Source organism: Temnothorax nylanderi, unplaced genomic scaffold (assembly GCF_030848795.1).
Source record: "Temnothorax nylanderi isolate EJ_2023f unplaced genomic scaffold, tnyl_v1.0 TNYL_tig0005_pilon, whole genome shotgun sequence".
NCBI lineage: Eukaryota > Metazoa > Arthropoda > Insecta > Hymenoptera > Formicidae > Temnothorax > Temnothorax nylanderi.
Window position 1 is genome coordinate 1,955,470 of NW_027249067.1, and position 16,650 is coordinate 1,972,119.

At 40.5% G+C, this 16,650-nt stretch overlaps 2 protein-coding genes across 9 annotated transcripts in view; one reads left to right on the plus strand and one right to left on the minus strand.

The window, feature by feature from the left end:
• Nucleotides 1-11,688, plus strand: part of Sesn (Sestrin) — a 169,176-nt gene extending 157,488 nt beyond the window's left edge. For all 5 annotated transcript variants that reach the window (XM_071712883.1, XM_071712890.1, XM_071712896.1 and 2 more), the window contains 5 exons: nucleotides 2,676-2,858; nucleotides 2,954-3,191; nucleotides 3,352-3,620; nucleotides 4,211-4,585; nucleotides 5,051-11,688. In XM_071712883.1, the coding sequence (XP_071568984.1) occupies nucleotides 2,676-2,858; nucleotides 2,954-3,191; nucleotides 3,352-3,620; nucleotides 4,211-4,585; nucleotides 5,051-5,137 (1,152 nt within the window). In that variant the 3' untranslated portion in view covers nucleotides 5,138-11,688. The remainder of the gene's footprint in view (nucleotides 1-2,675; nucleotides 2,859-2,953; nucleotides 3,192-3,351; nucleotides 3,621-4,210; nucleotides 4,586-5,050) is intronic.
• Nucleotides 11,689-11,969: 281 nt separating this feature from the next.
• Nucleotides 11,970-16,650, minus strand: part of LOC139776278 (glutamate receptor ionotropic, kainate 2) — a 120,805-nt gene continuing 116,124 nt past the window's right edge. For all 4 annotated transcript variants that reach the window (XM_071712873.1, XM_071712859.1, XM_071712865.1 and 1 more), the window contains 4 exons: nucleotides 16,322-16,486; nucleotides 15,798-15,898; nucleotides 14,722-15,000; nucleotides 11,970-13,471 (listed from right to left, as the gene is read on the minus strand). In XM_071712873.1, coding sequence (XP_071568974.1) covers nucleotides 13,382-13,471; nucleotides 14,722-15,000; nucleotides 15,798-15,898; nucleotides 16,322-16,486 — 635 coding nt within the window. In that variant the 3' untranslated portion in view covers nucleotides 11,970-13,381. The remainder of the gene's footprint in view (nucleotides 13,472-14,721; nucleotides 15,001-15,797; nucleotides 15,899-16,321; nucleotides 16,487-16,650) is intronic.

A 16,650-nucleotide genomic window follows, 5' to 3' on the forward strand; every position in this document is an offset into this window, starting at 1 on the left:
AATAAAATATCGGGCAACTCATATGCAGAATAAATTAGAGGAAATATAGAAGAGATCTATCTTTGAAGATAAATATCATTGCTATCGCGAATCGAATTGCCTCGCATTCACGTTCATATGTTCTAACTAATGCAGGCATAAAATTCTTGCTATATTTAACGTTTGATAACATTGATTATTATATATATCAATGATTTTTTGTTATAGCTGTCTTTCAAAGACGATCGATGCATAGCACAGAGAAACGATAACTTAAATATTACGAAGAACGGAATTGCATCAATATAGAATTACGATGAACGCTTTGGTAACTTTATGCAAACAGTATATTATTTGCGACTCGGAAAAAGAACAAAATGTTTTTCGCAAAAGAGTTTTGATTTACAATTGTTGTACAGATAATATTGGAATATCGATATCGCAATATCGGACTGTCTGAGATATTGTAAACGCGTGTTTTCTGCCGATTGTCGTTCGCACATATTGTTATTCTCGTCGCCGCGATATGCACTATACTTTCAATATTTTATCATCTTCCGAATACTCGCGCGATAATTCTCGATGGTGAAAAACAGAGATCGGTATCACTGGGTAAATTTCTTTCACGCCGAGCACGATAATTATGACTCGTTAATCTACAATCGTCGCGTGAAACGATAAGTAATGCAAATTTTCGTAATTAATGAACTTAGCGTGAGTCTGATCGGTGCTGACTGATTATGCGATAAGAGATGCTGACTTCTCGATTTTTTTCGATTTAATTGACGAACGCGTGAAATTATTGATGAAGAAAGCACGCCGTCGAAGTGTTCGTGTTTCTCGGGAAGATCCGTTAGATTCTTGAGGGAGGCGAAAATGTATTTGCGAACTCTCCTCTTATATATCGTGACTCTTGAATTGATCGATTTACCGTTCTCACGGCAAACACATGTCTTGTTGCGTATCTCATCGCACTCCGTTCTCTCTCTCTCTCTCTCTCTCTCTCTTCTTTCACCGTCATTTTTCTTCTTCATTCCGCTTTTTTTTCACTTGTGCTCCCTCTACCACCCCCTTTGCCGTGGTATTACCATGTCCTGTCACGATGATCGATCGACTCTGTCAGGATCGTGCTGCATCCGTCGCCCACGCGAGATTCCCCGGTTGGCGAAATGACTAGTCAGGGGGTGCTAAACTGACGTGTTTCATGCCCGCGGGGCTTTGCAAAGTTAGTCACGCGGGAATAAATAGATCGCCACCGAGTTCACGTCAGAGAAATTTAAATCTTAAATAATACCGCTTATACGTGAAACCTGTATTAAATCTTAAAAAAAAAAAAAAAAGATTTCCCATTTTTATGGAGCAATATTTACCGCGTCATTGGGTTAAATCTTCCGTTATTAGCGTTCTATTTCTTGCAATACGTTGTAACGAGATACCATTAGTCTATTTAAAACGTTAAATATCGAACTCTTCCATATATATTTTCAATGACACGTCTTCTAACGCATATTATGTCATCATTGATATTGATGGTTGTATTATTGCCTTCATCACGCATGTGAACAATTTTCTGGTGAAAATTCCCTCGCTACAATAAGACCGATAAACGTGAAAACCTACGGGGAGGCTCATGGGATTATTCATCGCGGGGGATGTGCAGGATTGAGCGTAGTGCATATATCCTTGAAACGGATGTTGCTGTTCGTCACGTGCTGGAAATGATCGTGCGCGTGATAACGCGCGATATTGGCGGTCGCGACCTCGTGCAATTTTGCGCTCCGATGCATCATCACGTCGCCGTCAATTCGCCTATCGCCGGGCGAAATTTGTTATTGAAAAACGGGCATACGGCATACGGCCCCTTCTGCCCTCCTGCACCCCACAGAAATCGAGCCAATAACTCCGACGCTCGTTCTCGAAAATTTTGTGGAACGGGGAAAGCCACACCGTTTATCACGCCGCGATGCGCGATATCGCATGCACACACGCGCGGAAATACACGTGCATCGACGGCAATAATGCACGCGCGACGCCATCCGGCACTCAATACGCGAATAGAAATTCCTCGCGAGGCAAAATTGCTTTCGGTCGACTCGCGCCGCTCGATCGTTTTTATATTCGCCCTTATTTCCCCGCGGATAGTATCTTATCGATAGGCATTATCTGATTCTGCAGGCCTGTGTGTATCTGCTTACTGTGATGTGGGGCCTGAGGTGAGCGCAATAATCGAGATTACTAGGTCCGTACCGTTGAAGCTTAACGGCCATAAATTAGTTGATTTATTATGTAGCGCGGGGCGTGCATTGATTCGACTATAATTATATTACATCATTACACGACGCACTTGAAACATCTGAAACGCGTTTCATTCGAAACGTTTCTATCGCGCATATAGATCTCGTCTCTTTAACATGTATTTAAATTGCATTTTATCAATCAATTAGCAAAATGCAAAGTCGAGTTACAGCCCTTTTTAGAAGACCATTGAAAAGTTGCGCGATCGCTTTTAACGATATACGATTAATGGATAATAATCTCGAAGTGTGTAGGACCTATGTAAACTTAGCACTCGACTTTCATAAAAAAAATTTTTCGTATGTGCATTCGATTACGCTCGGTTTGTACCCGATCGTACCACAGGTTATTTCGTAAATTGACGAGAACAGGTTTGAAGATCTATCTTAATGTAATTGCAGGCTGCGGGTAGGCACCAGTGTAGCTACCTTATAAACCTGCAGAAGGGAGAGTTCGTTATTCAGGGCGGTGACCCCTCGTGGCTCCAAGGCTTGAGATCGATGCCGGGGAAGCTGCAGGATCTCTATGAGATCAACAAGATCCTAGCCCATAGACCGTGGCTCCTGAATAAGTCGCACATAGAGGTAAGCGGTGAGGATACTCGAGATTCGCGCATAGAATCGCGCGCGAATGTTCGAGGACGTTCGTGATGTAATACGCTTGTATTTGCTATTTCCAGAAATTGACTAAAGGCGACGATAATTGGTCCTTAGCGGAAGTCGTTCACGCGATAGTCCTATTAGCTCACTTCCACTCGTTATCGTCTTTCGTATTTTCTTGCGGAATTAACGAGGAATTGGATAACGTAACTGGCCATCATTACAAGGAGAACAAGGACAATAGTAGTAACATACCGCCTGCCAAAGATAAGCTCACGAGCAGCCCTAAAAAGATCCCCAACGGAGACGGCAAGACTGGTATGTGACACTTACTATAAATAACATGTCACTCGTATATAATACGATTAAATTACTTATACAAAATTATCCATACACATTCGTTTTTCCACGTACGTTTATAATGTTGACAAACAAATTTATATAACACTTCAGATTGAGAAATTATCGTGATTTACAGAAAATAACATACCGTCGTCGCCGTCGTCGCCGAGCATAGTCGGCGAGCAGGAGGTTGGAGTGGAGACCCTGATGGAACGTATGAAGCGTCTCTCGGAAAAGTCCGAGTCCTATCAGATCACGCAGGAGGAGCTCTCCAAGAGATTCGAGACTGTCGAGACGCAGTCGGCCGAGCTGGCAGCGGCGCCGCAGAGGAGCAGCTCGGTTCTCGACTCCGATATCGGTCTATTCATCGAGGATCCCACTTTCATCTACCAGGATTTCGCCAAGGTGAGCCGCTCCGCCGTCGGATTTTACCGGATTCGTAACTGCGAAACAGTTAGCCCGATAGACTGCCGTGATGTATCTTAATTGGGCTCATCCATTTATGTTGATAAACTCCGCGACCCTCATGTTATTCAACAACGCGGCGATGATTCCTCGTGCACGTCCGCTGTTTTTGTACGCCTAGTTAAGTAGCACGTAATGGATTAGAGCCGAAAGACGATATTTCAAGGTAGTGTGTGGCTCATCCATGAATATTTAAGCCGGCTGCCTGCCTGCGCTCCGCGCGTCGCGTCGGCTTACGGCTCCGCTCGCGTAACTGCTGTATGAATATTTACTGCGCGACGACATTGTGTATTGGCTGACTTAAGATAGGCTACGAAGGCGGGGCACCAGCGCTTACGCCACGCGTTGACGTGCGAGATAATAAAAAAAGTCGCTTCGCCGCGCCGGTTGCTACCCGCAGTATATATTTTCTTCATTTCTCAACATAATTTTTTTACGTCTTTCGCAATACTTTTTTATGGATGCAACTTTTCTCGTCTCTTGGCGCACCTCCTTCTTTTCTTACTAACTCGATTCTTTCGTGTTTCTAGCGCGGTCAGCTGAACGACATACCGACCTTCCGCGTTCAGGACTATTCCTGGGACGATCACGGTTATTCCTTGGTGAATCGTCTGTACAACGACGTCGGTAATCTCCTCGACGACAAATTCAAGACCGCGTACAATCTGACGTATTACACCATGGGCACGCACAACAAGGTCGATACGTCGCGCTTCAGACGTGCGATCTGGAACTACATACAATGCATGTTCGGCATCAGGCACGACGATTATGATTACAACGAGGTTAATCAATTGCTCGAGCGTAGCCTCAAAACCTTCATCAAGAGCGCCGTTTGCTATCCGGAGCGCGTCACAAAGAGGGATTACGATCGCGTCATGAGGGAGTTCAAACACAGTGAAAAGGTAGGCAGAAATATCTTTTAAATTGATCCGACTTAATTGAAATAATTTTATTAAGAAATAAAATAGAATACGTTTTTATAGTACAAATATCTTTAAAAAGAAAACGATTTTAATCAAAATACATACGATTAAACCATAATGCAATAAGGTTTCATTTCCTACTTTAAACGAATCTTGAAAATTTAAATGAACGATCTATGTAAATAAGCTTACAAGTTAAACGTGTTAAATATAAAATACTTGGCACTGTTCGGCTGAAAATAACTGCTGCCGGTCTTGCGATAGAAAGTTAAGATTAGCTCGCACGAAACGCATTATGCATTTGGAATTAGCCATTTAACGTCTGTGATAAGACTTTTATCGTGATGAAACAAGAAACATAAAAATTTATTCTCGCATAAACAGCGGCGAAGAAACGAGACTGTTGGACGTTGTTAAATATCACCCCTTCCTTTTGTTTTCCAGGTCCATGTGAACCTGATGATTTTAGAGGCTCGCATGCAAGCAGAACTGCTGTATGCCCTTCGTGCCGTGATGCGGTACATGACCTAAAGCGAAGTTCCGCGTCGCTCCCTCGTTTGTCTGCTGTCTGTCAGTCTGCAGTTTGTCGATTTGTTTTCTCGCGCCAGGCTCCATGCCGTAGACTCGCAGACTTAACTGCGCACGGCATGGAAGGAACATGCGAGCGCGATATCATCGAGTCTTATACAGAACATCGCACACACATGCACGCGCTATCATAAGGCCGCTTCATCGTCGACTTCATCGTGAATCGCGGCAATAGCGAGCAATTGCGGTTCTTCAACGAGTTCTGAAAAAAAAAAGGCGATAACGAAAGGGAAAGAAAAGGAAGATGCTGATTGTGGATGGAGAAAAACAGAAGATCGTAATATTTGGCCATTTAGCTGCGCTCTCGGCATGATTCTTCGTCCGATGGCGCCTCAATGACGAGACCAACGCGTCCTTGTTCCTCGAGCGGCTCACGAACACATCGATTGCACGTTCCAATTTCGTCTATTCGCGTAATAAAGTATAGCTCACGGCGAATGGAGCGCTTCTCCATGCGTGTTCGGGAGAGGATCGTGAAGAGGAGATCGTAAAAACAAGAGGATGAGATGGTGCGAACAGACAGGAAGATATGACAAGGAGAGGAAAGATTTATAATTTGTTTTGTACATAGATACTTGTATTTTTCTACGTTCGACATCGTAGCAGACTGTTATTTGTGCGTTTCGTTTACGTTTCAGATCTGTTAAAAAAAAAAGTTTGCTCTCGCCTGTTAGAAGCTTTCGAGTCGCGCTTTTAACTTCACACACACACATATATACATACACACACACACACACGTACATACACCCTTCTTATTGCGTCTGCAATTTCGACCTTATGCGCGATTCGCCGAAGAAAACACACGTCACCGCAATGCGCACTCATATATCAAGCAAGAGAAAAAATTCGTAGTTCCGCGCGAACATTTCGTTTCTCCTTTTGTGCCGGATGGCTTGTTGAGAAGTGGAAAACTAATCGTAAGGCTAAATTAAGAAATCTATTAACTCTAATTCCGTCACCGCGATCTTTATCCGGATCGTTGCGGATCTCGAATACGATTTGGCTCGACTTCTCCGAGTTTGAACTCGTGGCGCACGCCGCCTCCGGTGATATCGGAACGTCGGATTCTCGTGTACGACGCGACGCGCGAACGTCGGGCCAAGAGATCGTCTTTCGCGCTCTGTATATACATATATATGTGTAACGCGTTTTATCTTCATTTTATTTCGACGATCCCTATCCCGCAAGAAAACTGTGGAAGCTAACATAAAATTGTACCTACTTACCATTCATCATACGCGTGTGTCGAGCAAACCTTAGATTGTAGGACGATCCCGTGGCCGCGTGCACGCGCGTGCGGTATGTCACGAGTACGTTACGGCGCGTGCACGCGGTCGCGGAGAGAAGCAATGCCTATCGGCTGTGTTTATTTACCGAGGGATGATGCGTTGCTGTCGTTTAGCCGAACGCGAGAAGCGTCGCAAACTCACTTTAATCCGTGCACCATCTATAAGCCTAGGCTGCTTTTCCATCTTGAGATTAGCAATGAGAAGTCGCGTTTGCGTCGTGTTTTACGACAAGAGGGAAATTCGTTTGGCGTCTCGAAAGAAAGAAGATCATTGTATCCGCTCTTGTACGACGGCTTACGCTTGAAAAAGGAGGAAATGAGTGTAACTTGGAGAAACGCGATTCGGGATTATTAGTTCTGCGTGCGCCACCGTAAGAATTGACCGATTTCACCGAGAACACCAATTTCTCGACGCCCGATATTACGCGCGCGCGCGAGGGCGTTTATCAACGAATTTCAATGCCTTCGGCGTAGCGTTTTAATAAAACACTATATAGAAAGGGAGGAAAAAGAAAAAGAGAGGGAGAGAAAGAAAAAAAGAAAGAGAGAGAAATCTTGATAAAGCGATAGGAGTCGCGACCCACGGCTGACGGAGCCCTGTCCCTTTCTCGACGATTGATTGCGATCGTGCGGGGACGCCGTTCGTTCGGTGTCAAAGTGTTGTGTGCTAGGAGGATCGAGGAGAGGCTGTTTAAACAAATCAAATTCTTATAATAGATTGTTAAGGTATACAGACACGCAACACACACACGTATACATACACACACGTACATACATATACACGCGAAAAGAACGTGGCACAAAACTATTACACGCGAAATATACGTGTTCTGTGATCGCATATATCTATATATATGTATACACACATACACATAAAAAGCGAATATATATATATATATGTATATATATATAGATACATATATACGCATATTTACGATTAACTCGGCGAAAGAAAGGGAGGAAGAGCGAGAGGGAGAGAGTGTGCGCGTGGCGAGTGCGTATGAAGTGCGCACGTAACTGGAAGTTTGATGATTCTACCTGTAACGTTTGTAATTAGGGTGTCTCTTTATTATATAACTGTACACACACGTGCGTGCGTGTATGCGGGCGCGCCTCGAATAATCGATTTATTTGCATGCGCGTTCAAGGACGTGATAATCAGTACTTTGGAACGTAAACTTGTTTTCCGTGAACGATCCTTTGATCTCGATTCAGCGAACGATCGACTATAAGTGATGCACAGTGAGTAAAAGATCCGCGCCAGAAAAATTGAAATTGGTGGCAATTTCGATAAATTATGATAATTTGAGTCTTGAGGATTTAAAAAAAATTTTATTTATCACATATGTAAATATAGAATATGTTCAATATTATATGTATATATACCCACATATACATACACATGAAATTTTTATTTAATATATAACAATATAAAGTAAATTCTCTTTTGTATGAAATGTTAGAATTCTATCGTGATCCTATAAACGCGCCGGTTTAAAATCTTATGGAAATTTTTGTAATCTATACTTCTAGGGTTTAATTAATCACCGCGAATAAATGTAGAGATAATTCTTATCTCTGCATTTACCGAGATTACACTGATTCCGATTTCTGGCCATGCTCATCTAGTCTACTGATAAGCGACGTTGAATAACGTTTGTCACTCCAGTGATTGATTTGTCCCGGTGAATGAAGCGAAGTTGTCCCAAAGTACGATTCCGCGCACGTAAACGCATACGCGCATGCAAGAGAGCACGCATGGATCGTCCGAATGATAATGGAACCAAATGGATAGTAACAGCGAGACCTTCCGACCAACAGAGCGACGCGTTTCCTTTTTTCCTTAGGCGACGTCTCTCCACATATCACACCAAGAGTTTAAAATAGAAAAAAAGAAACGTTTTTGCGTCGCTTACAGTTTATCTCGCCGGAATGAAATAGTCGAGTCGGCAGAACCAATAACTTTTTGACGATCAAACTTTTTCTCTCTTGGCTTTGTGTATCTTGCCGTTATTTGCGAGTGGTAATAGAAGAAGGGGTGGCGAGAAGAATTTTGCCGACGCGACGAATGCTCGCTAATGACAGTATTTTCAGTTCTCTCTCTCTCTCTCTCTCTTTCCTTTTTTTAAAAATTATTTCATTTTAGGCTTTACTTTGTAACTCTTTTTAGCTTTCTCTCTCTTTCATTTTCTATTTATCTATCTATTTATCTCTTTTATTCTCTTAATAATTTATACGAGCTTGCTCGCCTATCGATAAGCCTAGAGAACTCTGGACAGTGTCTCTTATTTTTTCGCAAGGATGCATATGTCGTTGTTGAATCATCAGAGATCAAATTGACTATTACATTTGTGGTATATCATTTTTTTTTTTTTATTAGACTCGCGACACGAGAGCCCGTACAGTTGAAACCAAAGAAATATGCAAGAAGTACCATTGTGATCATCCCGAATTTTAGTAATATATTATCTAATTATCTAATATGTTAACAGGATCAGAAAAAAAAACGTATTCTACTCTGCACTAATTGCAAATGTTCGAAATGTTTTTTTTTACTCGCGGATGTTTTATGATATTTGATCGCCTTATATGTCCGAATATCTACGGAAAACCAAATTTCTCGCGCGTTTAGTTTGTAAGTCTCATGATTTCCGGCATTCATAATGATTTTACGTAATTTATTTTTTTATTTCGCGTTAAGCGAGAACCTTGATATAGATTTCGATGCGTATGTATGTATTTCCGGCGCGTTATGCAATCACCAATGAGTGAATGTCCGTTAATTACCGTAATACGCGTTTTAGAATAATTACATCGCGATGCTCTCAAGAACGAGTACACAACATCTTCGCCGAAGATCTCATCGGCACATCGAGAGCTATGTTAAATTTTTGGATTTTATATAAAACTAATAACAATGTGTTTTTAATACATTTGAAGAAGATTACGTAAGAAGAAATTAGATTTTACTTAAGATTTTATCCATTTAACATGATCCGAAAGGAGCTATGTACTAGAAAATCGTAGTCCTACTTTCCTTCTGTTCTTTTTTTCCTTTATTTTCCCCTTTTTGTCTCTTAAAAATTTCTGTTCTGCAGCTTTTTCATTCTCGTTTGTTCATTATTTATTTGACACTATCTACCACCTATTTTTTTAATAACATGGCAATCTTGAGCTTTTATTCTATCTTCAACTATCTCTTTGCTCTCGTTTCTCGCTCAAAAGTTTCGTCATCGTTCGCATTGTTTATTTTACGATCAGCGAAAGAGTATCATGATAAATTAATCGATGTAAGCGAGAGTAACAAATTGCAGCATGTCCGCGATAATCGTATGCGTGGATTGATCTCATAATATAATAATCGCGAGAAAGAGAGAGAGAGAGAGAAAGAGAGTGAGAAGGGAAGGTAAAGAAAGAAAGGAGAAATACGCGCGAGGCTTGTAGAGAAACTCGTCGTTGTGACGAGAAGGATGTTGTGAACGACTACAGACGACGTTCCGCTCCATATCTTTCGTCTTTGTTCTTTTCTCTTGAAAATTGAGAAACGCGAAAGATTCTTGTCGAATCTGCACGCGAATGCCGCTGCAGTACATCAGAGCGAATTATAATTTAACGATAATTCTAAGAGGCACGGTATAAAGAGAGAGAGAGAAAGAGAGAGAGAGAGAGAGAGAGAGAGAGAGAGAGAGAGAGAGAGAGAGAGAGAGAGAGAGAGAGAGAGAGAGAGAGAGAGAGAGAGAATGAGAAAAAAAACAGGTAGAGTGAAAAAGGAGGTATGGAAAAAGTCGAGATTTTTACATAGTAACGATTAAGTAGGTAAAAGCAGAGTGTGATCAGACAATCCAAAAAGTGGGACATCTCTGAGATGGGAGATCTTTGATTTTCACATAGCGAAGGCTATTACATGCAAACATCCATAATATTACTCAAAGATGTCTTTATCACGGGATCATTTGTGCTCCATGTCCGATCGTGCTTTACTTTTCGCCTGACTTTTATTCATTACTATTTCTCTCTTGAACTCGCGTGGCAGGGCGAGTCGGGATTTCGAGTCGAGTTGATGCCTCGGTTAAGTGTATAGTGAGAATCCTGGAGGTGGACGAACACAGAGAAAGAGAAAAATTGAAAAAATATATATATATATATAATGTGCAAGCGGTGAAGTAAAGTAAGGCGTCTTAAGAAAAATAAAAAGAAGGAGCACATATGTGTGTATATGTATATGTATATACATATATATATATGTGTGTGTGCGTGTGTGTTGAATCGGCTCTAAACTCGTCCAATTGTCTCGAATGAGTTCAAGTTCCCAGAGAGTGAGAGAGAGTGTATGAGAGAGAGAGAAAGAAGAAGAAAAAGAGAGAGAGAGAGAGAGAGAGAGAGAGAGAGAGAGAGAGAGAGAGAGAGAGAGAGAGAGAGAGAGAGAGAGAGAGAGAGAGAGAGAGAGAGAGAGAGAGAGAGAGAGAGAGAGAAGTGCACAAGCTGTGCATAGCCGAGAGAATGGTCCACCTCCGAAAGTCACAAAAGCATATTAAAATAGTACATGCCACCGTATCGGGAATGATTGTGTGATAATTACAAGTGATTTGACTAGGCCCCCTCCTCCCCTTTTGGACGATCAAGCAGATTATTATCATTGAAGATGTTTTTTTCGATTGCACATCAATACCTCGGTGACCAGATCTAGAGCGCTGGAAAGATAAGAAGGACACTTTTTATCATTCCACGCTCTAGATTCAAATCCCGAACTGTCGAGACGCGGCTAAAAAAAACATCCTTTGTAATAGTAATTCATCGACGAGGAAGAGATTCTGGGAGAGAGTTGAGTTAAAAGGAATTCCTTGCTCGCGAAGCTCGCTATAACATCTCGGTCATGTTGATTCGATTAAGCATCGCGGTCGCAGCCTAATCTTATCATGGGCCGACGCGAGCTCGCGATCTTTCGACGAGGTTCATTTAGAAATTCTGTTTTGCGTAGTCTCCGACGATAAGCGAGTTGTCGGTTCCGTCGTGTATCGTTTACGTATTAAGACTCGAACGATCGCCGCCGTACGCGCGGCCGGGGGAGGGGGTCGTATATGATGTGATTTCTTTTATATCATAACAAATAATGAACACTAAGAAATATTATAGTTTCATATAAGTGAGATATGTTATTTGTCATTTATTTTATCCCTTAATAAATGATGTTATATAAAAAAAATTAGCACAGCTGGGACGTTCCCTTATTCTCCATCTCGCCTTATCTAAAAGCGATTCGTCACTGAAACGCGCTAATTCTTCAGTGACATCGGAAGATCGACGATTCCTGCAACATCGATTAGCTGACTGATTTTAATCTTAGTTCAGTTCAACCTTAAATTGAACTAAAATTTAATTTCAAAGATTTAAATGAAATTCGTCGTAGTACTTTTTTCAGCTACCTTCAGCTATTTCTTAAAATTAACAATTATAATTTGAAGAGGATTAAGAAGAAGACAATAATCGTCCTCTCATCGTACATTTATTCGCCGGCTATCAGCATATTACAGCACACGTTACATGACACCAAACGTCTAAAGTTGTACTCGATTAGCGCTAACGGTTACTCACTCTCAGCCACATTTTGCATAAAATAGTCCCATTACGAATCTCACTACTGCTTTCTTCGCGGCGATATTTACAGAATACTTTGCGTGTATAATTACACCATAGACAGCCTCTCGTAAAAAGAGAACGCATTTACAGAGCGTGTCTAAACATTGTTCTGTGCATGGATCGAACGTTAGATTTCGTGCGAGAGTAGCGTGAACGTGCTGGAAGAGATATCGTTAGAGATATCGGTGATCGCCATCGTAGATACATCTGGATGGTTTGGTTCTACGGGCGTAGGACGGAAGGGTTGTTCATCGTCTGTCTTTAGATTCAGCATCTGCATATTACTCTCTCGATCGAACTGATGTCGGTTAAATTAAAATTGGGACGTAAGGATGCCATGGACTTCTGTTTCGCAATGATGGCTTCGCGACAATTGAAGACTCGGCATGGAAAGAAATCCTATCGGCTAAAAATAAAAGATCTCAGGGCTATTTTACCGGATAAGTTTTACTTATTTCGAGAAGAGCAAAGGAGAAGAGGAATATGAAAAAAAATATTCCTCTTCATTTTGCATATCATAAATTGCACTTATATGCTTGTGCAAGATCTCGGTATAATAATTTTTCAATAAAAATATAATTTTAGGGATAAAAAATTTACGGTCCATTTGCGTAAAGCATTCATTTGTTACGTTGAAATCGTGAATGTCGCTGTGAAATAGCATCGACTTTTTTAGGTACTTGATAACGTCGATCTTGCTCGCATCATATCGAAGAAAATTTCCTTCCGCGAGGCTTCCAAGAATTAATATGCATGCGAGCTGGTCGTAACTTTTTAATTTAAGATTTTTCTCCGGTATCCTGATAGTATTAAATCACGTTACCTCAACGTATTTGAATACTTTCTAAAGTGGTGAATAAAGCGGCGAACGCTTTGCCTCAGAACGATTACACTGTCCCGCGGATTGATTAATCGTACAAAACTCGCGGCTACGAGAAAAACCACTTTAGAACCACCGTTGTACCGTTTTATCAATTAAGTTCGGTATATAGCGTCGATCTCTCGACGGATTTATCAAATGTGCGGAAAAGCGGCGCACACGTTGCTTTACACAGACTTACGTTTAAGATCTTTCTTCGTAATCGCGCCAACGACGAATATTTTGTCAATATTGTGCAAACATGTCTATTGGGTGAACTCCGACACTATCGACGGAAATCAACAAATCGATCGTAATTGCTTTTCGCGAGACGCGAGACGCTTTGTACTTGTTCCTGATTACGATTACAATGTTTCCAACGGTATTGGTCTTGCTAATAATTCTAATTGCCGTCATAGTCGTGCGGCGGTGCGTGATGATGCATGTGGATGTGTGGAGGCAGTTCGACTACGGGTACGGCCAGGCTGCTTCTCTGTAATACACAGTCACAATTATATAATGATTAAGTAATAATTACGTGGGTGTAACATCATAGCAGACGCACAGATAACATGCCTGTGATTTGAAATTTACGGAAATCGAAATATTTCAGATAATAGGAAGCCGGGTTTTTTGTACGTAATTTTACTAATGCCTTAAATCTTAAATATCGCGTTTTATAAGTTACTTTATTTTATTATTTAATACGATTGAATTTTTTTGCATATTCCATCTCCATTAATTATCTATCGGCGATTTGTGGAATTTTTACGATTTCTCGGTTTATGTAACTTCGGCAGCTAATAGAATTAATTGCTTAAAGCGCTACAGTTAAGATTCAATTGAATTCCATTGGATCCTTTAATCTCTTCAGTAAAATCTTTATCTTGCAGTACCGAATCGCAAGAAGGAATGAAGAGATAATAAATTTCGTACCCATCCTGACAGGAAATAAATCCGCTTACCGGATACACGTTAATTAAAGAACATTTGAATGCAATTATGAGTTTAATGAACGTGGGAGCACAAAAAACTCGGTGAATATAAAATATAATTGAATAACGATATGGCGGAGAAGGAGATATTTCTCTTTCGGCAAAATTACGATATATAAAATTGATTTCGGATGAAAGAAACCGTCAGTTTAAAGAAGATATGATTAAAGAACTGAATACGCTCTTACAGCAGCATTTATAGTCTGAACTTATATTTAAGATTAAGTCTGGTCTTCTTAAGTTTGGTCTTCATTACTTTTAAAGCTCGATTCAATGAAATGACCGTATAGCATCTTGAGATCGCACTTAAGACGATCTTAAATATAAGATCGGATTATGAGTATCTCAGGCTCCTTTTTTTACCATTGTTCTTAAACCTCATCTAAAAAGAAAAAAACATATTGTGTTCGATATTGCCTTAGATCGTGGATTCTTAATTGGAATTTGAATTTTCACGATAGATAGAATCACAGGGCAATTCTCGAATAACTATAGAACTTTATGTTTCCTTATATTTTGGATAGGGGCAGTTCAGGTAAATTTTCATTTATAGAAGATGCTTGTATGTGTTTTACGAGTGTATTACATTTTATATATTATTGTTTTTTATTGTATTTTACGAGTCATTAATTAGAAAAACGAATAGCTTTATTTAAATCGTGTTAATATATCATGAAAAATATACGCGTCGGCTTGTAGATTAATGCTAGCGCGATAATTAACGAGGGACGAGACAGCTGTTATATACCTGGGACCTCATCCCGTTTACGGGAGTGGCAGTGGGATTGTCCGGCGGGTAACCGATCACGTGCGTAGAACATTTGTCGCAGGTACGCCGTCGTCGGGACGACGCGCGGCAGCGTAAAGCGCGGCAGAGCTCGCGTGCCATTTCCGAGCAGAGCGACTCTTGTTGATTCGGTTGCTGCTGATGTTGCTGCTGGCATTGTTGTTGCTGCTGTTGTTGCACAGTCTGAGAAATTCCCTGAAGAGAGCCGGAGGTAGGCGTCGGAGGGACCGGAGGCCTTTGCTACATCAGCAACCCACAACGACGAATTATTCGCGTGATTAAGGTATATCATGATGCAGAAAAATGTTCTAAAATTAGCGAGAAGTGAATAAGTAACATTCTTCCTTGTAGAATACTTTTCAAACTGTAAACTATTAAAGGGATACAAAAGCGAAGGTAAATAATGATATATTAATTGTTAATGTGTACTTTATTTTGACAAAATTACGTAACTTAAAGCTAACTTTGATCAAAATATCAAATTTTAACATTTGTAGAAAAGATGATCAAAAAATGAATTCTAGATTTTTACTTTCCGCTAATATCGGAGCATCTTGTATTATTTAACGAACAATAGCGAATCATCAGCGATACCTTGCGATACACGCATACATATTATTTAAATATAACGCTTAGATAGAGATTGCGAGTTTGTATTGAAGCAGACGAATTCGTAAGAAGTTCTCACGATGGTAAAACGGACCTTTTTTCGCAACTGTGCTTGGGATGCTTGCGAAGTCGAGCGGCATGCTTCAATGGACGATGAGCTCATGCTGATACGACGAAATCCATGATGTAGCGATGAAACAAAGTTCAGGGAACGTCATGCAATGCTTACGCGTACAGTCACATGCACATCTCTTAAAGTTAATAGTTTTAACGATTAACAAACATAAAGCGACGAAAGGCTTGAGAATTAAACGCGGCCGGTCGCCTTTATCGGGAATCTGAATGTCGACGAATAGAGTCGTGCAACGTGAACGTGCTGATTTGTTGAAATAAATTTCAGCACTGGTTTCTAGGGTCGATGCACTCACCCGTTCTGCCGGTGCATTCCTCCTGGAATTGTAGCAGAATTCGAAAATCGCTATGAGCACGGCGAATGCCAAGCCGCACAGTAAGACCACGAAAACTCCTCCTACACAGAAACGAGGCACAGCGATTCTCGATCAGACGCATAAGGTATCGATAGATAATTTTAAGAGAGAAATAAATATTTCTATGCGTATAAATTAAATAAACAAATGGATATTCTAAATTTAAAAAAATTTACAATATATAAATTACACGTACACATAATTCGAATATAATTCATTATAGAATTCTACTGAAAAGTACATATTTAGATTTACATCAGAGACATTTGTTTTAAGATTTTCTGTCAATCGAACGGCGCCCTGCCCCTTAGAAAATTTAATTAACAGTCTTTTTCATAAGAATAATTAACCAACAAAGATAAGGAAATGTTTGCGACTGTAAGAGGGAATTCCGTGTGTTATATGACATTACGGAGGAAACTCGTGATGCGTATAATTCAAAGTTCTCTGAGAGCCTTTCTCACCTATGTTGTCGACGCCTAGAGCGTTGGCTTTATTCTCCTTTCCCTTTTCTGTCCTCATGCAAGTATCCCCGGGACTCTTCCACCATTTGTCATACAGAATCTGTATTTCGCCTTTCTCTTGCAATTCCAGAATTGCTAGAGATATCTTGTCCCGCCAGGGCGAACCTGCGAAATTTTTTCAGGAATTAGCGCTATTAAGTAGATGTGTAGCAAGCAATATTTACGCAATTTATTTTAATTTTAAATTAAAATTATACTTTTTATTCGCGCAATATATTATCAAGTAAAAATACAGCAATTTTATTCTTATTTTGGAAAAATTATAAATT